General features: G+C 51.3%; 1 protein-coding gene across 4 annotated transcripts in view; it reads left to right on the top strand.

Moving 5' to 3' along the window:
* TEF (TEF, PAR bZIP transcription factor) overlaps window positions 1–14,738 on the top strand; it is a 22,206-nt gene extending 7,468 nt beyond the window's left edge. Inside the window, exons 1-4 of one of the 4 annotated variants that reach the window (XM_011369050.2) lie at window positions 1,897–2,096; window positions 5,692–6,009; window positions 9,787–10,007; window positions 11,156–14,738. In XM_011369050.2, coding sequence (XP_011367352.1) covers window positions 2,003–2,096; window positions 5,692–6,009; window positions 9,787–10,007; window positions 11,156–11,371 — 849 coding nt within the window. In that variant the 5' untranslated portion in view covers window positions 1,897–2,002 and the 3' untranslated portion in view covers window positions 11,372–14,738. Of the gene's footprint in view, window positions 1–1,896; window positions 2,097–2,355; window positions 2,599–5,691; window positions 6,010–9,786; window positions 10,034–11,155 lie in introns of those variants that run through there. The other 3 variants (XM_023535906.1, XM_011369048.2, XM_011369049.2) reach the window with 3 other exon arrangements.
* The last annotated feature ends 6,186 nt before the right edge of the window (window positions 14,739–20,924 follow it).

The following is a 20,924-nucleotide window of genomic DNA, read 5'->3' as shown; positions in this document are numbered from 1 at the left end:
ATAACTGTAACTTAAAAAAAAATAATCTAAATCTTTACTTCCCCCTACTATGTCCTACTTTTGTCATAAACGAATGTTATAACTTTCCATTGTTATTGTAAATCCTCCTTTAATACCTTGAGAATTTCTCCCCCTTAACATGGTCACATTAGCCATGAAAATATACATTTAACTCTAACCCAGTAAGTTTCTTCAAGGCCAAACTAACCATTTTTTAAAAAGCTTTGTATATTGTTTTAATCAATCTCCTTGGAATGTCCTTTAAAATCTGTTTCTAAAACCCTCTAGGTTAGTTTCTCCTAAAGATAACTTAGTTTAGCCACACACAGAATTCTCACTAACAACTCTGAAACACAACAGCTTTTCTGAACCCAGTTTAGTATTTGCACTAACTTGAGAGTGGCACTGTACTAGCCTCTAGGATAATGGATACACCAAGCAGTGGATTTGTACCCATTAGTTTTAGTAAAATTACGAAAACTACCATTTGTTGTAGGTTTGCAATTGTGCATGTTCCATACACTGGCTCACAGAAACCCCACAATAGAGATCCTGCCCTGTCTCCCTTTGACATATAAGGAAAGGAGGCCTGGAGAGGCGAAGCACTTGGCTGGAGGTATCAAGTCAGAAAGTGACTGAAGTCTAATGAGTGTGGCAGTAAGAACTCGAGTTTTGGAGTCAGACTCCATCACCAGCCCCAACCACCACTTAGCATCCCTTCGAACCTCTTGCTTTCCAGGCCTGCTCAGGAACAATTTCTTTTTCCTCCTCAACGCCCAGCAAAATTATTATAGCATCAGCCTGACAAGTTTCAGCTAGTTGGGGGTTGCACTCACGCACCTACTCTATGAACTGAAAACTCTATCCTACCATTCCCCCAGCCCAACTGCTGGAAGGCTGAGGCCATTGGCAGGATACAGTATAAACAGACCAAAGTCTCTGCCCTCTGGGCGTTTAGGCAGGGAGGGTCTAGTATTGTCTGGGTTCAAAGCAGAGTATGATTTGTTCTATAAAGAGGTACAAAGTTCTGGGCACTGTTTAAAAGCAGCTGCCTATAACGTTCTCCACATGTGTGCCCCTCAGATTTTACATTTTCGAGTTTCCTAAGGAACTCCCAGGGAGTGTTTGTGTTTTCAGAGAGGAGGTGGTTCTTCCACAAAATGTATAAATGGTACCCTGTGTAAAGGAGTTTGGTTGTGTTTTGTCCTTAGGAAAAGGATAGACAGGTCCTAGACAAGAACAGAATTTCAGGGCTGTTGAGAACTTTAGAGGTTGTCTAGTCTAACCCTTTAATTCTGTAAATGAGGAAACGGGCTCAAGTGAAGCAACTGGACTTTCCCAAGGTCACAGCTAGTAAGAGGAAAGACAAAAGCGTGTACCCCGGCCCTGGCTCAGAGCTGGGCCCTTTATCTCCACTCCACCCCACCCCGGCTTCAAAAATGCTCCCTCCATGCTAGTGTTTATCTGGCCGCCACGCCTGCACCAGAAACCCGGGATCTGTGAGGATCCCGACACCCCCTTCTGCGGCGACCAAGCCTGCTCCCGCCATCCCTATGGGAAAGGCAAATCGTGGTCCGCCGCCCTGCCCTCAGCCAACCTCTGGGTCGCAAGGGAGGAGGGGTGAAGGCTCGGCTCTGCGTCCTGGCCCCAGGATCCTGGGCAGAGCCCCAGGAACAAAAAGGCCCTTCCCTCCTCCCCTTCCTCCCCTCCCCGCCGCAGCCCGGCACGTGCTGCGCCTCGTGCACCAACCCAGGCCCCGCCCCCGCCTTCCATTGGCTGTTCCGCACCTTTCCCCTCTTCCCCCTCCCCGCGCGACTGGACTCGGCTGGGGCTCCACGTGACCCGAGGGGGGCAGGGCCATGCGGCCCGAGCGGGCTCTCTGATAGGCTCCCCAGGCCGTTCCCAGCCCCGCCTCCCTTCAGTGGCGCGTCCCGAAGGTGACGAGATTAGGATAAGAGGAAAGGGAGAGCGGTTACGGTGGTCTGAGAGGAGAGCGGGGATTATGAAGAAGAAGGCGAAGGTGAAACCTCTGGTAGAGGGAAAGGAGCTGCAGCCGAAGAGGGCCTATGACACAGACTCCAGCAGGCGCCAATCAGGTGACACGGGCGGACGGGGCTGGGCCTCCAGCGTTGCTCCTCACCTGGCCCGGCACGTATCCCACTTACCCCCGGCAGATTAACCAATCACAGCCTGGAAGGCTGCGCCCGCCCTCCTCACAGGGTGGGCCAATCCAAGGCCGCGATCCGGGGACGCTGGCCTGGCCTCATGAATAATTAATGTGCCGGAGCCTGTCCGCAGGCGGGGTAGGGATGGAGGGAGGCGGGGGAGCTGCTGGGCGCCTGCGCGGTAGCTGCCCGCGTCGTCAGCTGCGGCGGGTCGCACGGCTCCGGCCATATCTCGGGGGGCGGGCGGGGGAGGCGAGGCTTGCGAGGAGATCGCGGTGCACGATGTCCGACGCGAGCGGCGGAAAGAAGCCGCCTGTAGAGCCGCAGGCAGGGCCAGGCCCGGGGCGCGCAGCTGGGGAAAGGGTCTTGCCGGGCTCCTTTCCACTAGTCCTGAAGAAGCTGATGGAGAACCCCCCGCGCGAGGCGCGCCTCGGTGAGGGGAGGCGGCGGGGGGGGGGTCCGAGCGCCCTGGGGCGGGGTTTCTGCAGGGGCGGGCCTTGCGGGGGCGGGGTCGGGGAGGTCGGAGGTCCTGGCGAAGTGGCCCCGCGGAGGGGGATGGGGCCAGAGATGACTAGGATTTTGGGGGGCTAGGCAAGAAGGTTGGGAGGAGAAGGTAGGGGGCGAGTTGAGAGAGGTTGGGTCAGATGGGCGTTGGCGGGGAGGTTGGGTCTGGAAGGAGAGGATGGGGTGAGATCGCGAAGAAGAGGTTCTTTGGGGCAGTCTGGGCGCGCGCGACGTGTAGGGGTTACTCAGGCTGACGGGGGTCGCAGGAGCCACTTAAATCACGCTCCAGGGCGCCTTCTCTGGAGACAGCTGTATCTAAATCACTTGGGATGCTTATGTAGAATGGCAGTTACTGGGCCCCACCCTTCATCCACCGAATCTGCAGCTCCTGGGACAGGAATTCGCATTTTAAGGAGCCCCCCACTTCCGCGATTCCGAAGTCCGCTAAAGTTTGGAAAGCGCTGATTTACATGGCAAATTGGTTTTGTATATGGCCTTGCTTTCTCCTGGGAGGAAGACCTGTCTTCATCGCCACTACTGGGTACACACTGGAGATTTTCTGCAAGTGTTCCTATGGGGTGCTGCCAAGGTGAGGGAGGGGTGTCAAGAGAAGGGATGCAAGCTGCTTTCTGAGGTGGTGAGTGAGGTGAGGCAGGTAGAGAGATGAGGGTCAGAATGAGGCCACCGAGGCACTTCACCTGGTTAATTGGGGCTGACAGTAGACCTTGGGGCCACAGTGGCAGGGCTGGGCTGCTGCTTGTTTCCTAGGCCCCAAAGGTCCCTGAGGTTTATGTGGAAAGTAGGTTTGGCCTTGGTTTTTCGGCCAGGGAACATGAGGTTAAGGGAGCAGCAGGAGTGCCACTTATTGTAGTTTAAGGTGCACAGAGGAATGCTTTTCATCTGAGACCTTTGACTTTCCAGGAACCATCAGTGCAATTTGGAGATTTGGAAAGGAATAGGCCTTCTGTGAATGATCTGTCTTGGGGAATTAATTATTTTTTTTAATTGCCATTCTTCTTCCTTTCCTGGGTGTGTTCTGAGGCTTCCATTCCTATGGCTTGTCACTGTTGGGTTATAAATAGCTTCAGCATATCAGGTGAGGCCCCTTCACTGTCTGCTTCGGGACCTCATGTGCACAGACTGTGTTGTTTGTTTTTAAGGCGATGCTTTGTTCCAGATTTGGGGCTGAGACGAGCTGCTAGGACAGGTGTACACATCTATCAGTTCTTGTTCAAGGTTACCAAACCATCTATAACAGTGGTCCTACTTTACATTAACAGTGCTCACAAAGCAGTTTGACAGAATCTTATTTAGTGTTCCACAAGTCCTATAGGGTATTATCTCTACTTCTCAGATGAAGAAAGTTGAGGCTCAGAGATATGAGAATGCTTTCTCAATGTCACATAGTTAGGCTTTCTAAGTCTCAGTCTGGTGCTCTTCACTGGATCCCTGGCAACCACTGAGGTCACTCCTTGTGACCTGAGTGATGGGCCTTGTTCTTTATTATCTCTTACAATTAAACCTCCAGCTTATGAAAACACTGAGGCTAGGCAAAACCTGGAACTTATTGTTACTTGTCCTTTGGTTGGAGTGTTTTCCTGTCTTCTCCCTTCTGTCTCCTTTGATCCCATGACCCCGCCCAATTGGATCACAGTCATTTTGGAACAGAACATAGAGTCAAGATCTCCAGGGAGGAGAACAGTGAGGCCATCTGGCCCACCCAGCCCACCAAAGCTTAGCTTTTTTACTTCCCTGGTACAGAAGGCAGTTGCAAGAGTTCAGGTTAATTCATATTAGAAGCCATAACCAAATTCTGTTGAAACCTCCATCTTTTTAACTCACTGGGTGCGTTCATTTTTATTGTCCCAACAGACTATGTTTTGGCTGGCTATGGTCTAGGACCATGCATGACTGGAGTATTTCTAACCTAATCATATTCGATTTCTCTTTTTCACTTCAGAATCCATAGTTCAAAGTTGTCTACCTCAATTTGAAAACCTATGAACTTGTCATGATTTCATCTCCCACTTTCTTGATTAGTCTCCCTGTCACTTTGATTTTCTTCCAACCTTGTCACATTTCTCTCGTCTTTTTGTCCTAATTTGCTCTTTCTTGGATATCCATGTATGGTAACTTTGTGACTGAGACAATTAGGTGGGATCCGGTCCCTGCTAATTGATTAGTTTTGCTTAAAATGGGAGTGAGCTTTCTTCTTCAGCTCCACCCTCTCCTTTTTTCCCAGAAAGTCTTGTCTGCTTATTCAGGGATAGACAGTCTCTTGAAATGGTTGATCTGAAAAAGGTCCTGAAAAGACAGCTCCAGGCCCTCTGTATCTGATAAACCTACAGTGAATCTGTTTGCAAACCCAGGGATTTCCATTCAGTATACATATTTTCTCATTCCTGTGGGCCACCATCTGCCTGCTCTTGCCTTGGCCCCAAGATCTAGAAATGCATGAGACACAGTCCCTGCCCTCAGTGAGCTCACAGCAGTAATGAGTGCCTACCACTTGCCAGGAATTCTACAAGACACTTTCAAATGTTATCTCTAGTGTACACCAAAGTCACATATCACAGCAACTGGGTGGCAGAGCTGGGATTCAAGCCCTAGGCTGGGTTGCCATGGAGAAGCATAGCAGAGGGGACAGGACAGAACACAAATATTCTTGGCCTGGAGAATCAGCTCTTTCCTATTATTTGGATAAGATATCAGGAAGGCTCAGAAACTCCCATTTCCTCCTTATAGCTTTTCTCTGGCAGATGCTAATCCCCCAGCTCATTATGAATTAACCCTGGGACCACATTAGGACTTGGAGCTTGTGACCATTCTCGGAAGTCCTGGCACAGATGAGGGCAGGCTGCTTTCTCTAAAAGAGACCAGTGGGCTTTGGTCAAGCACCGGGTTATAAGTGGTGAACACAGTGGACTCAAAAAGATGGGCATCCCTGTGATGTTCATTGTTCGCCTCCTGGGATTGAGTTAGGCTCTTGTGTGGTGTCTCATCACAGATTTTGTGTCTACAGATAAGGAAAAGGTGAAGGAGAAGCTGGAGGAAGACGAGGCTGCGGCAGCCAGCACCATGGCCGTTTCAGCCTCCCTCATGCCGCCCATCTGGGACAAGACCATCCCATATGATGGCGAGTCCTTCCACCTGGAGTACATGGACCTGGATGAGTTCCTGCTGGAGAATGGCATCCCCGCCAGCCCAACCCACCTGGTTCAGAACCTGCTGCTGCCTGTGGCAGAGCTCGAAGGGAAGGAGTCGGCCAGCTCGTCCACCGCGTCCCCACCATCCTCCTCCACCGCCGTCTTTCAGCCCTCTGAAACCGTGTCCAGCACAGGTTGGTGATGGGCCTTTGAACAGGACCAGCTGTCCTGCCCAAAGACTTCTCGTTCTGCGTTTGTTTTCTCAGTGCAGCTATGTGCCCCGCATGCACTTTGCCACAGATTATTGGGACGCTCAGGCAGTAATAATAATAATGCCAGCTAACATTTATTTAGCAGTTACTCTGGGCCGCGCATTAACATGTAATCCTCACAAGAACCTTATGAGATTGATACTATTATTGTGTCTTATAGGTGAGGAAACTGAGAACTTAAGTAACTTCCCCAAGGTCACACAGTTGGTAGGTAGTAGAAGCAACACTTGAACCCAGAATGTCTGACTCCACAGCCAGGAACTGCTTTGGCACTGGTGCGAAAAAGGCATCACCTTTGGGGTCCTTTCTTTGTCCCCTTGTCCTTTTTCTGTTTTACCTCTGAGGGTTGGTTGGTTTGTTTTCATGCTCCTCAGTCATGAACCCTCCAGAGAAGGCATGGCCCCTGTTTCAGGGGTCTCTGCAAAGCTTTCTGCAGGCTCAGTTACAGGCATACAGGCCGATGGCTCCTGGAAAGACCCCAGGAGCTGGAGTGGAACCCAGGGACCCCATCCCCCCAAAATTCTCATGCTTTATTTTTTTAATTTACCTTTATTGTGGGAAGATTTTCAAATACAAGAGTAAGATTACTATGATGAACCTCTATGTAACCATCACTCAGCTTCTATAATTCTTAACTCATAACCAACCTTGTTTTATGTAACCTTTTCCATTCTCCTCACCTGATTATTTTCAGTCAAATCTTAGACGTTACATTATTTCATTCATAAATATTTTAATGTGTATGTAAAATATAATGATTTGTTATGAAATATAACAAAGTCACCAATTTTACATCTGAACTTGACAGTAAATCCATCAGCATTCAAATTTCCAAAAAGTCATCTCATAGATATTACTGTTGTACTGTTTTTTTGAATCAGCATCCAAATAAGACCCACACATTTTTTTGGTTATGTCTCTTAAATCTCATAAGCTATAGGGTCCTCTCTCCTTTTTTCCTTTGCAGTTTATTTGTTGAAGAAACAGAATCATTTGTCCTGTAGAGTTTTACACATGTTGGATTTTTCTGACTATATTCTTGTAGTGCCATTTAACATGATTCTCTGCCTTTTGTTGTTGTTGTTGTTTCTATAAATGGGTTAGATCTAGAGGCTTTAGCTGATTCCAGCCAAATTCTTGTTTGAAGGCAGCTTTTTTTTGTGCTGGTCAGGTTGTCCTAGAAGGCTGGTTTCATGTGTGGGTAGGAGACAGAGCTGGAAGTGAGTCCCAATTTGTACCTTAGACCACCTAGGTGGCATTCTCCTTTGATTTTGTTTTTACGTAAACCTTCTTAATGAAGTATAGTGTACAAAAGTGCCCACATCATAAGTACACCACTCGATGAATCTTCACAAAGTAAAGCTGCCCATGTGACTACCACTCAAATCAGGAGATAGAATTCTCTTGGTGTTCCAGAAGTGCCTTGTGACCCCTATCAAGTCATTACTCCCCAGAGGTGATCACTCCTTATTTCCATCACCAGAGTTTCCTTTTGCTTGTAGTGGAACATTCTATAAATGGAATTGTATATTACATCCTTTGTTTTTAACTATTATACATTGATTACATTTATGCTCACTTATAGCTTTCTACTCTCTATACTCTATACTCACTTTGCTTCGGCAGCACGTATACTAACAATGTAGATTTTCAGAACGTATTTATGGAATACTGTGACACAGAAAAACCACAATATAGACGAAGTAAGATCTATATTGAAGAATTGTACACATGGTAGGAATGAAGGTAGAATTTCCTCTCTTAATTTTCCAGTTCCTTCTGTAGCAAAGATGAGTAGTATGTATTCTTTCATATCTAGCTTCTTTCCTCAACTTTGTGAAAATCTTTCTTGTTGCCTGTAGCATAGTTTATTCACTTTTATCACCAAATGGTATTCCATTGTATGACTATACCTCAGTTTATCTGTTCTGCAGTTGATGGACATTTGAGGTGCTTCTAGTTTCGGTTATACACAACACCACCATGAACACTTGTGTGCATGTCGTCTGGTAAATATTTGTGTACAAACCAGTTGGGCATTTACCTGGGAGTAGAATGCCTGGGTCATTGGATGTGCATGCATTCAGCTTTTGTAGCTACGGCCAGATAGTGTATGAAGTGGTTGTGCCCACCAGTGGGGTGTGGGGCTTCTAGTTGTCAGCCTTTGGTACCTTTGCTATTTGTTCTGCAGGTATAGAGTTGGCAACCACATTGGTCCCTGGTCATTCACTCCTCTGATGCTCAGCCCTCTTTGTAATTAACCTCTGCAATTGGATACAATGAGTTTATGTGCATGACCCAGTGAACACCTAAGTTTGAATAATGTCATACTTCTGCTCAGAACCCTCCAATGGCTTCTCCTATTTCAGGGGAAAGGTCAAAATCAGTAGCACTATTGACATTTGGACCAGAAGATTTTTTTTTGTTGGAGTAGAGGGAGGGACTGTCTTATATATTATAGGATGATTAGCAGCATCCTTGGCTTCTACCCAGTAGAACACCCTCCTCCCCACAATCCCTACATGGCCGATGTCCCCTACAGGACAAAATTGTCCTCTGTTGAGAACCACTGCTTTATTGGGACTAAAGGCCCTATATTTTCTGTGCTTGACATGTCCCATTACCCTTCCCTATCATTCATCACTCCAGCTACATTGGCCTCCTTTGCTGTTCCTCGGACATGTCGGTATGTGCCTGTGTACATACCAGTACACTCCACATTCACTCTTTTTGAAATGTTCTCTCAAATATTCACATGGCATCTCACGCTTTTATAGATATTTTAAATTTATCTTGTGTGATGTCAGCCTTCCCCACTAGAATAGCACTCCACGAAGACAAGATTTTTACTTGTTTTATTCATTGCTTTGTCTTTGCCAGGATAGCGCCTGGCATGCAGTAGGTGTTCAATAAATTTCTACTGACTGAGAAATTATTTTGTGTACTTTTAACAGTAGCATTGAATGAGTAGGCCAAAGTTGTAGGGGTTTTTTTTATTTTTTATAACTTATCTCTAACAACCTTTAAATTCTGAAAGTTCCTTTAATCCAATGTCCACTATAAAGTGGCAGCCAGGGAGGGTGGAGAACAAGGATTCAGAGTCAGCCAGACTTAGACTCAAATTTTGTTTCAGTCACTAATCACCTGTGTGTCTCTGAGAATACCGTGTTGTTTCTCTGAGCCTTAGTTTCCTCATCTGTTAAATAGGCTAACACCCATCTTGCTTTCAGAGTTGTTATAAAACTAAATGAGCACAATGACTGATACATCTCTAGGTATCCAAAAATGGAAGGCATTTCGTTATTCAGTCTGTGTCCCTAACCCATTATAGCTCATGGAGAGATTCAGCTGTTTCTTATTACTTGAGGGTATGAAACCACAGGAAGTTATGGGGGTATAATGATTTAGTGTTTGCTTAACATTTCTGGGGGGAAGAAACAATCAAAATATCCTGTCTTTTTCAAGGGCCTCTGTCTCCTTTTGAGCATTTTGTCTATGAAGGAAAGAATTCTTTCCACGTGTGTGTTGCTGGATTGAATTGTGTATGCCCATCTGGCTTAGGGGCTGTCAGTGGTGCGGTCTTTCTTTCCTCCAAGTAGCAGTGGCTGTGCAACATTGAGATTCAAGCAGGTGTCTGTGTGTGATGCGATCTTCACTGTCCAGTGGGCTGCTTCGGGACCCCTCTTCTGTGTCTTTCAGAGTCCTCCCTGGAAAAGGAGAGAGAGACACCCAGTCCCATCGACCCCAACTGCGTGGAGGTGGACGTGAACTTTAATCCTGACCCTGCGGACCTAGTCCTCTCCAGCGTGCCGGGCGGGGAGCTCTTCAACCCTCGGAAGCACAAGTTTGCAGAGGAGGATCTGAAGCCCCAGCCCATGATCAAAAAGGCCAAGAAGGTCTTTGTCCCCGATGAACAGAAGGTAACCTGGTATCCATAGAGATGAAGGTACAGCATTGGTTCAAGAACTGAGGGACTGTGCTTCCTCATGGTGGATTTTATCTGGAGGCTCCTCCCTCCCGTGGACCCCATTTAAAAAGGCATGAGTTCGGAGCACAGAGCCATATCCTGCAGCAATTTGTAGAAGGAAAGGGAGTCAGGTGTCATTTGGCCCCAGCATGGCTTCCTGTAGCTTCTGTTTCCTTACCAGCCAGTGACCATGTCGATGTCCCTGCTTCCCTGGCCTTAGCCCAGCCTTTGGGCAGGAGCTCACTAGGCCACAGGAACTGGGCTGAACAAGCCCTTGCTTTGAAGGACAAAAGATGGTCGTATGTTGCCATCTCCAGGGATGAGCAAGCAGCTTTCGGGCTGATGGTTTTATAGGAATTGGGAGGGGGAAGGAAAGGAGGATTTTGCAGTTTTTCCATCTTCTGTGGGAAACTTACAGGAAGGACTTTTCATCCAAGCTTTGGAATCAGGTGGACCTGGGTTCAGAGTCCATCTTATTACCTAGAACTAGCTGGGCCTCAGGTTCCTCATCCGTGAAATGGGAATAACCATACTTGCCTCTGAGGAGGTTGAGGCTTTCAGAATAATGACGATGAAAGTGCTGTGCCTTCATGTGATCCTTACTGTAGACCAGGCACTGTTATGAGCACCTTGTACATATTAACTCATTTAATCCTCAAACAAATTTATGAGGTAGTTACTGTTATTATCCCCCATTGTAAAAATGAGGGACCTGAGACATTGAGAGGTTAAGGAATTCACTGCTAGTAAGGGGCAGGACCGAGATTTGAACTCAGGACTGGACCTTACCTGCAACTGAAATGAAGGCATGGTGTAGACAGTGTGTTTATGTAGCAGTGGCACAGAGCAGGCTCCCAGGAAGTGGAGTCTCGTTCCTTCCACCACTTCCTACCAGAGGGCCTTGTAACGCACCCTGGGGAGAGGGCAGGGCCCCTCGCTGTCCTTGGTACATGCAGCTCCTTCCCCGGGTCCCAGCTTGTTTTCCGGCTGTCCCAGATGAATGATAAGAGGAATCTGGGGTGCGCAGTGCTGGCAAGAGGGGAAGGGTTGGGGTTTCTCATGGGGAAAGAGGAGAGACCCACAGAGGACACTTCCCCACAGGATGAAAAGTACTGGACAAGACGCAAGAAGAACAACGTGGCAGCCAAACGGTCCCGGGATGCCCGGCGCCTGAAGGAGAACCAGATCACCATCCGGGCGGCCTTCCTGGAGAAGGAGAACACGGCCCTGCGGACGGAGGTGGCTGAGCTACGCAAAGAGGTGGGCAAGTGCAAGACCATCGTGTCCAAGTACGAGACCAAGTACGGACCCTTGTAACCCGTGCCCTTGCCCGGGTGGCGCTGCCTACACCTCAGCCCTCTGCCTGGGGGCTCCCTGAAACCCCACACACATGTGGAGACTTATGACTCGTCACGGGCAAATGATGGCACAGCTGCTCCAGGAGCGGTCACGTTCAGCTTCATTATCACATGGCCGGCGCACGTGGCGACTTCCCTGGGGAGCCAGCCTCCTCACTGGTGGAGATGCGAGGGAATCGACACAGACGGGTGCATCAGCCTTAGTTTCTCTTCTTGGATGTCCCAATCGAATCCGAAGGGGACCTCTGGGGCACATCTTTCACAGGGCGCTCAGGCTGCCCTGACTCTTCCTCAGCCTCCAGCCTGGGCCACGGAGGCCTGTCTCTGCAGAATGAGTCCATCGTTGTCGCCCTTACGTCTTCTCAGGTAGCAGGGCGCATTTCCACGTGGGCTGTGTCTGTGGTCCACCTCACCCTCCCCGGAAAGTCTTTGAGAGGAACATCCGTTCCCACCTCCCTCAGAGGTACAGACACACCAGCTCCTCCGTAGTGTCTGCATGGGTGCCAGGCCACAGGAGCAGAGTCTCTGCACAGCCCGGGATGGGATTTGGGTTTGGGGCCTCCAGCAGAAGTGCAGCCAACCATTCTTAGGTCCCACACCCCTTTATTCCTATGGCTCCAAGGCCTGGAACCAGGGAGGAGGCGCTGGCGACTGGCTGTCTCTGCATTTCGTCTGCAGTGGAGGAGAGACTCCAGGGCGGCCAGCCTCTGAGCTCTGATCACAGTGCATCTCCTCTTCTTCAGGTCACTCATGGAGGCCAGCTGAATCTTGTTTGTCCCACTAAACTGGGCCACTGAGCCTGTTATTTCTTTTTACCCAGTGACCAATCTCAGATCTTAGATTTAAAAGGAAAACTCCACCTCATCTAGGAAGCTTAACTTCCTGGAGCCAGGATGTACCTTCCGCATGGTGTTTAGAAACCCAGCCTCCACAGCCCCTTCCACTGTGGGCGGGAGCTGGGGCATGTGTTTCCGTTTCTTCTTGCTCTGCCCTCCGCTGTTGGCCAGGCCAGAGGAAAGCAGAAGAGGGCTTCCCAGGTCCCACTTCAGGATCTCTCTCCCGTGCCACCTGCCTAGAGGGCACCTCCTGGGCAGGACACCTGGTCAGGGGTCACCAGGATCGCAGCACAACTCATGGAATAGCAGGTACTCGGGACATTTACATGGGCTAGAGTCCTCTGGGTCTGGGTCCCTGGACACGTGGGCCACCACACAAGCCTGGCCACGGGGTGGCGTGGAGGCGTCCTCGCAGCCGGCGCTGTTCCACAGCTGCTTTCTCTTGTGTCCAGCTGAACTTGTCCTTTTTGCTCTTCCCGGAGATTCACCGAGGGGCTCAGTGGAACCCTCTGCTCATTGCGGTCAGCCGGGGCACCTGCAGATAGGTGTATTTATTGGCTCAGGGCCAAGCAGCCTGTGTAAGGGGGTCAGAAGTGACGGGCGTACTTTGTCGTGCTCACCACTGGCTTTATTTAAAGTGGTGGCTCCAAGACCCGGGCGCCGACCCCCAAAGACTTTTCATAATGCGTTAGGACCAGGGGAAGCTGCCCACTGGCATGGACTGCACCCCAGGGAATGCCACGGCCCTCTGGGGTCCTGCACACCTGCCTCTCTGGGGACTTGACAAGGGTCCTTGAAGCTAAGGGAGACCACCCCCTCCCTCCAGGCCCCCCTGACTTTTTCTTTGTGGTTCTATAAAAACCACGTTCACACTTTTCACTCTATTGTAACCACAACAGGGCAGTTGCATCCGGCATGTCAGTGCCCTGCCCCGGGCAGCTCGCCCGCCCGGGCCCTCCCTCTGGCCTGGCTACCCACCAAGAGAGCACTTCTCATTTTGTTATTGGTAGAAGAGCCTCTAGCTTAAAAGCTCTTCATTTTCTTTGGCCAGAAAGTGTATGGTTTATGTCTTTTCACTGTTTTTTTTTTTTTTTTAAAGGATAGAGACTAAATCTCTGGATGGCGTCCATGTTCCAGCCCCAGCGGGTGGGATGATGGCCAGCTGTCTCTCCTCTTTGACCCTGCCCACTGCCTATTCAGTGCCCGCTCCCTCTCTCCCCAGGGCAGTGGGTGAGTGGCTCCTTCCCAGAGTGCTCACTTGGAAAGTGTGTGGCTGTTGGCCTCTTTTAGAAGAGCCCCTTTGAGCCAGGAGCCTGGCAGGGACAGGAAGGAGATGTCCACGGAGGTTAACATGCTGGGGAAAAGGAGTGCTCAGGGAAGCATGTCTCCTTCCCAGGCCTAGAATCATGTTTTGGCAGAAGGAGAGGGTTGGTGCCTGTTAGTTTCCACTGTGGAATTGGGAGTCTCCTTGACACCCTCCTGGCCCCTCTTCATCTTGGGGCTGACAGCCAAAGGCTGAAGCTCCTGTGCTCAGATCTCTGACATTCCCTAAAAAGCACTGGAGGCCAGAGAAGTCACCATGAACAGTTTCCATGGGTTTGCTCTGGGCTGAGAAGCATCATCGCTTCCTAAGCACCCTGTCTTCAGATTCATGGGAGACTCAGCGCAACCTCAGAACGAGCTAGGAAGCTGCAAGAGTATATGCGATTAACGTATATATCTAGAAATAGAAGTGTGCGTGTGTGTGTATGTATATATACACACACACACACGTATTTAGAGAGAGTGAGAACTTTCACAATGGCCAGCAACCTTGTGGAGGACCTAGGTAACTTACCCTTGGCCAGTGGAAGGGGTTTGCCTGTCTGGGTCCCGAGGATGGGGAAGCCACTTAGCAGTGAACCTTGACTATGGCCCTGGGCGAGCAGCTCCTGCAGTCCTCCAGCCCGAGGCAGGGTGGCTGGCATGAGATCCAGCAGAAGAGGGCGCCTTTGTGCTGGGCATCTCGCCATCCAGGGCCCTGGGAGCTCTGCTCCACTCAACACAAAGGGCTGAGAGCCCCTGGTTTTCATGGCAGAACCCACCCCAGAGCTCCTTTAACATCTGTTAATTAAGTGCAATAAATTTTTCTAGAAAATGGCAAAGATGACTTCCAGGTGGACATTGCTGTCTTGTGGTGTTGGGGATGCCGGGACACCACTTGGTTTTATTTTTCTAAGTGCATGTGATGTGATAGAGTGTGTGGGGCTCTGCGTCCTCCCCTGGGAGCTGGCATTCCCCTGGGCCCCTCTTTCTTACCTTTGTTGGGGGAAGGAGGCAAGGAGAAACTCCTTCTTCCCAGGTGGCAAGGGCAGAAGCAGACCGTAGCCCGTTGGCCTTATGTGCGTATGTGCGTGCGCGTGTGTCACTGCTGGTGGGCCGGAGTGATGTGGGGAGGGAAGCCGGGAATGTAACCTTTTCAAAACAGAATTAAATATTTTGAGATGAGAATTGTGGGGCTGTCTTTTCTGTCCTCCTCCCTGCTTTCTGTGCTTCCTGTGTGTTGGCCAAAGAGCCTGAGGGTCATCCCTGGCACCCCTACAGCAGCAGCTGGGTCCCCTTGGCCAAGTCACCTAACCACTCTGTGCCCCATGTCCCTCGTTCGTCAGATGGAAGTCACTCCTGCCTGCTTACTTCACCGTGTATTGAGAAAGAACGAGTATCAGACCAAAAGCAGTTTGAACAAATGAAAGTGCTGCACAGCTGGTGGAGAGACAGGGAATTGCTCAAGTCACCCGATGGCACCTATGTAGAAAGAAAAAGAAAAAAGACTGGAAAGGTCGGGTCTTGGTGGATGAATTCCCGGGGTTTTCCTTTTCTCTTTTTGCCAGATGTTCACCCTTGTAGGGCACCTGCACTGTCGTTACCGATTCAGCACTGGTGCCCCCAGGTCCCCTGCTGAGGGCTGGCCTGGGCTCCCTAGGGGCTTCCATCTGGAGCAGGGCGCACAGCAGGGTGCACTGCCCTTGGCACACTTGCTGCAAGTCCCCTTCCCTCTCCCCAGCGCCACCCCGTCTTCACCCTTCTCGCTCCGCTGCCTCCTCATCGAGGCCTGGAAGGGCCGCCTTGCAGCAGAGACTGCTCTGTGCCGCCTCCCTGCCCTGCATGGTGTTAGTGCTCAGGCTCCCTGTGCTGGAGGAACCAGGAACCATTTGTAATTTCGTTTCTGAGGAGAATGACGTGTTTGGAGTTCGGAGATGGGCTGGCAACGTGGACTTTTTTAAATGGCCATTTTACAAATAAATATTGAGGCTCAGAAAAATAAAGTGATATGCCCCCAAATCACAGCAGCAGAGCTAAAATTCACATCCAGAGTGGGTTTCAAATTTTCCAACTGAAGTTCTTAGCGCAGTAACAGCAGGCAGACTGCTCTCAGCTGGGATCAGGGCGGAGTCTCATATTCCGCCTCCTTACAGTTTGCAGAGCCTTCCCGCTCAGCCTACCCCTCAGTCCCGCTCTGCACCTACTGCATCCTTATGTGTAGAATGGGATGCCAGCCTCACCAGGTGCTCAACACACGGCAGCTGCCCTTGTGGAGATGGTGTAGAAGGTACTGACCTACAAGGAGATGAGAGCCCTTCACGCCTAGCAGCTGTCAACCATCGGGGAGGCGTGTCCACAGGGTGGCATGGGATGCAGCCAGGGTCACAGGCTCTGCGGCCTTGAGCGAATTACTCCACCTCCCTGAGCTATTATTTCTCTGTATGATGCTACACAGGTAATGCGTGAGTGCCTGACAACGCAGCTCTTCCTCCTACCTCCCGGCTCCCCGGAGGACAGATTTTCAAAGCTAAACACCTGCCCCCTTCCCTGACTGTTCCCATCTACCAGACAGCCCTCATGCACCTCCCGCAGCTGTGCCAGGCCGACCCAGCTGGCAGCTCCTGACGTCAGCAGCTAATCCGGGAAAGCTGCCAGCCAGAGATAGGGGTGAGCAGCAAAGGAAATCAGAAACAGGTTTCAAGGTGGGTGTCCCCAGCCAATTCCCTCCGCGTTCTCATCAGCTTCTCGCTTTAGCAAACCCAACCACGCAGGCTGATGCCTGGACCCGCTGGAGCTGGAGCCTTTTATTGCGAATGGTTTCTCTGTCAGCAGGAGCTGGGGCTGCATGGTGCACCATGCTTAGCCTCCCCCAGCTCCGAGGCTGCTGGTGTCTCAGGCCTGGATTCCAGGCTGACCTCAAGTCCTGACTGGGGGACATTGGGGGATGGGGCTGATGCTGCCTCCAGGCCCGTGCTGGCCCCGTGCAGGCCGCAGAGAAAGCAGAGGAAGGAAGGCAGCTGGGCTCTCAGAGCCCAAGCCGGTGCACCATCCCCGCTCCCTTCCGTCTTCCTGCTTCGCAGCACCCGACGATGGGTGTCCCCATTTTACAGAGGACGTTGAAGTTCAGTGAGGTCTTAGGCAACTGGCCCAAGACCTCACAGCTGCTAAGTAACAGAGCTGAGATTCACTCTAGGCTTGGTGGCTGCTAAGCCCAAGCTCCTCATGCCATCTCAGAGATCTTCCAGTCAAGGTGCTGGTACTGCCTGGGCCCGTCCATGCTTGAAGGACATCTCCGCTATCTGCCTGCCTTGGGCCAGCGGAAGTCAGCCAGTCAAAGCAGCCAGACCAAGGCCTGGTCTGACATCCTCCATGGGCTGCCCCAGCCACCCTGGCCAGCAGCAACAAGGCCCAGACCCAGCTATTGATGGTAGAAAGGAAAAGATTGCCATTTGTCCCACATGCTGGGGGCCAGGCCCTTCGTGGTGACCCCATTTGGTAAATGTGGAAACAGGTTCAGCATGGAATTAACATCCCCAAGGCCACACTGTTTCTCAGCCCACCTTCCTTCCAACCTCTTCCTTGGTCCCTACCACCCCTAGACCCCTCTCTCACTTCCTCATGGCATGGGTGCCAGGGTCAGAGGCTTTGGACAACAAGGACCTTAGAAATGATCGCATCCAGGTCCTCCCTGAATGGATGGGAAAGAGACCCAGAGAGAGAAAGGAGTTACTCAAGGTCACACAGCAAAATGAGACTTGGGCTAAGGGATCCTGCATCTCCACACTTCTCATCTCCCTGGAATCACACCAAAGTGAGTGGCTCTTCACTAAGGTTGCTCCTACTCCTACTGGACCATGAGCTATTCACAAAAACCTGAGCTCACATGGGGCCAGAAATCAGGCTTCATCCCAGGCCTCATCTCCAACTTGCTGTGTGACCTCCTGCAAGCCACATCCCTCTCTGATCTCCTTATTCTTCATCGGTGCCATGAGGATCAGGATCGATCTCCTGCCCACTCATCAGGGTTGCTGTGAGGTTCATATGAGATGCCAAATAGAAGCCCCTTACAAACTGCAAGGGATGGGACATGGCACAATGTCTCAGTCCAACACATCTGGGACCCAGAATGTGATGAAAGGTGCCTTGCCTCACCCTTCCCCCTACATCACACACAAATCATCTTCCTCACAGACTTGCCAATGCCCGCAATTCTACTATTAGGAAAGATGGCTGGAGAGTCAAGAGTGAGGTAGGTGGAGGCAGGAAATGGGGCTGGAAGTCAGCAGGGCCAGGCTGCTCAGGGATGAAGAACATGGCTTTTTCCTGGGGTTTGAGACCAGGACTGCTTTGAACCCTGTCTGTGGCAGGGCTGGGCCATGCCCTTAACCGCAGGACTCTGTCTGAGAAGCTGCTAAAACTGAGCTCAAATCACCCTGAAAACCATCCCTAGAGCCTTGCTGAGGCCCCTAGTGTGAGCTCCAGGGCTGTGAGCAAAGCAAGTGGAAGCTCAAAGCTGGGGAGTCCTGAGCCAGGAGCCAGTGACTCGCTGGGCTCCTCCTTGGTCTGGCTCTCAGTTTCCCCATCTGCCCAAGAGGACTGGAAGCGTGGCTATCGGCCCTGAGGTTTGGACTTGGAAACACCACCACGCCTCTGTCCGAGTTTGGGCAAACCCAGCCTTCCCCTTTCCTCTCTGCCTCACGAACTCCTAGTCATCCAGTCAACTGTCACTTCTACTAACTTCACCAACGCTCTTGGGGACAAGTTGCCCCTCCCTCATGATCCCACATCTTCTTCTTCAGGCCCCCAGCCAGGCCCAGTCCCTCCTCATACTCAAAGTGAAGATGCATTAAAACACTGAGTAAAACACTTAGAATAGTGCCTGAAACAGCAAGCAGCCACACAGGCCAGCTTAGAAAGCAGGAATGGCTTGTTCTGATCTGCAGCTGTCAATGGTGGAGCCAGGATTTGGACCTAGGCAGCCCAACTCCAGGGCCCTCCCTCTCAGCCACATGCTGTTCTGTCTTCCCTCTTGTTACTAAGGATGAAGTGTCCTGTCCGAATAACCCAAACCCTTCCCATGGGCACTCCACCCACACGCATCTCCACCTTAACCTGCCCAAAGGCTCCTAGTCCCCCCCAAACCTGCTTCTCCTCCATCTCTCCTTCAAAGTAAAGGGCCCTGCCATTTCTCAGGGGCTCTAACCCAAGCCTTGGGGTCAGCCTTGAGTCACTGCTTTATCTCACAGCCCCATCCAATCCATCAGTAAATCCCGTCAGTTCCAGAAACCAGAACTTCCTACCACCCCCACCGCCACCCCCTGCTGTCTGAGCCACCATGGCGTCCTGCTTGGATTATGGTAGAACCCTCCAGATTTCCCGTTTTCACCCCGCAGTCTGTCCTCCTCACAGCAGCCTGCAAACCATCCATCATATCCAGTGGCTCCCATCATACTCAGAAACAAATGCAAACCCCTCACCACAGCCTAAAGAGTCCTGTGAGAACTGGCCGCTGACCCCGTCTGCTTCCCGCTCCTTCTCCCCCCGGCACCTGGGTCTGGCCACTTGGACCACTTTGCTCCTCCTGGGTGGTGCCCAGCTCCTTCTCGACTCCGAGCCATTGCGCTTGCTGTTCAGTCTGCCCGGAGTGATGTCCCCCAGATCTTCTCAGCCTAGTCTCATTCTCAGTGCCTGGCACTTAGTAGCTGCTCACTCAATGTCTGCTGAACTCGCAGTATGGATAGCTGTCAGGACCAGGGCCGGGTGTGACAGGAGCGCCATGTCACCACCAGGTGGCGCTGCAACACATCCCTAGGCAGTGACCTCGGGTTTGGCCTCCAGTATTGTCCTCTCAGAAAAGCCTCCCCTGGCAGTGCCAGGCGGTGCTGTGGGCCACCAGCTGTCTCGCCTCAACCCTGCGTGTCCCCTAGTGGCTACTAGCAGATACCATCTGAGGTATCCACAGAAGCCCGAGAGGAAGGGAGTGTGGCCTGTACTTCTGGGCTCTTTCTGGGGAGAAAGTGGGTGTGTTGGTGTGTGTGGGGGGAGGGGGCTGGGGGACTGGGATGAGGGGCTCTGGGGAGTCTGTACACTGAGCCTAGGTTTGCACCCCACCTCCTCCAGTCCTCCACATGCCTTTGACGAGCCTGGTCCTGGCTCTGAGCCTGTTTCCTCATCTGTCAACAGAGGATAAAAATGTGAGCAAGAACTAAAACCCTATGTGGCCGCTCTATCAAAAGGAGGCTGAGGAGCTTCTGGTGGGGCTTCCCCAGGGGGTGGGTGGGCAGCGTGTGGGTTTGGGGAACAGGCAGGTGAACAGGAAACCAACAGTCCCTGGGGCCTTAGCCTCCTGCTCCATCAAATGGAGCGTCCCTAGGGCCTCTCTTGCCCTGAAACCCGTGACCTGAAGTGTGTGTGTCTATGAGTGTCCCTGGGCATACGTGTGCATGCCTGTGTTTGAATGAGTGTGTGTGTGTCTGTGCAAATGTGTCTGTGGGAGCCCGTGCGTGAGATAGGCTGCCTCTCGGCTTGGCAGAGGGGGATCGGAGACTCCAGGGACGAAGGGCCCTCAGGGCCTGGAGCGCACATTCAGCCAGTGCCTGAGGCGATGCCCTGGGAGGGCACTAAGGCCCCCGTGTCTGTTGCAGCCCCCCAGAACCTGGTAACTGGATCTTCTCCGTCTCTCCTCCAGAGCACCCTGTGCTTCCTGATTTGCATTCATTTGCTTTCAGAACCCCAAGCCCTCCCTCTATAAGGGGCACAGTGTCATTCTCACTCCCGCCAGCCCAGTCACCGAGGCTGTGGACTTCCTGACAGTCAGGGGACAGCGATTAAGTTGGAGGGGCCCAGTCCCCAGCCTCCCCACTTTCTCCAAAGGAGAGTCAGCCTGGTTTTTTCTCTTCTCAAGAGATAAGAATTATTAAGCACTTACTCTGTGCCAGATTTATATACCTGTTCCTTACTTCCCCACGACAGTTTTTTAAGTTACCTTTATACCATTTTATAGAGGAGGAAACTGAGGTTCAGCGAGGTGAAGTGACTTGGCTGAGATCACACAGGAAGTGGGAGTAGAACCCAGGTCCAGTGGGCTTTCTTCCAACACAACTCGGGTGTGGGGATGGGAAGGGGGGCCCTGGCCCCCTCTTCCTTATTCCTGGCGATTCACTGTTTGCCTAGCCACCTGGCTCTTGCTCATTTGGCTCAAATGACCCCCTGGGAGATGAGGGTGTGGTGGTGGTAATGGCATGTGACAAAGGGGTTGCCGAGATTTGGGGGTTCCTGAGCTGATTCTAGCCTCTCCCCACTTACCCACCCCAGTCAAGCCAGGAGGTTTTCTCTGCAATTCTTTCTCCCAGACCACCTGAGCCAGCTCTCCCC

This window comes from Pteropus vampyrus, unplaced genomic scaffold (genome assembly GCF_000151845.1).
Source record: "Pteropus vampyrus isolate Shadow unplaced genomic scaffold, Pvam_2.0 Scaffold145, whole genome shotgun sequence".
Classification (NCBI taxonomy): Eukaryota; Metazoa; Chordata; class Mammalia; order Chiroptera; family Pteropodidae; genus Pteropus; species Pteropus vampyrus.
Note: the sequence above shows the minus strand (reverse complement) of the source record. Positions and strands in the feature narration are given on the sequence as shown.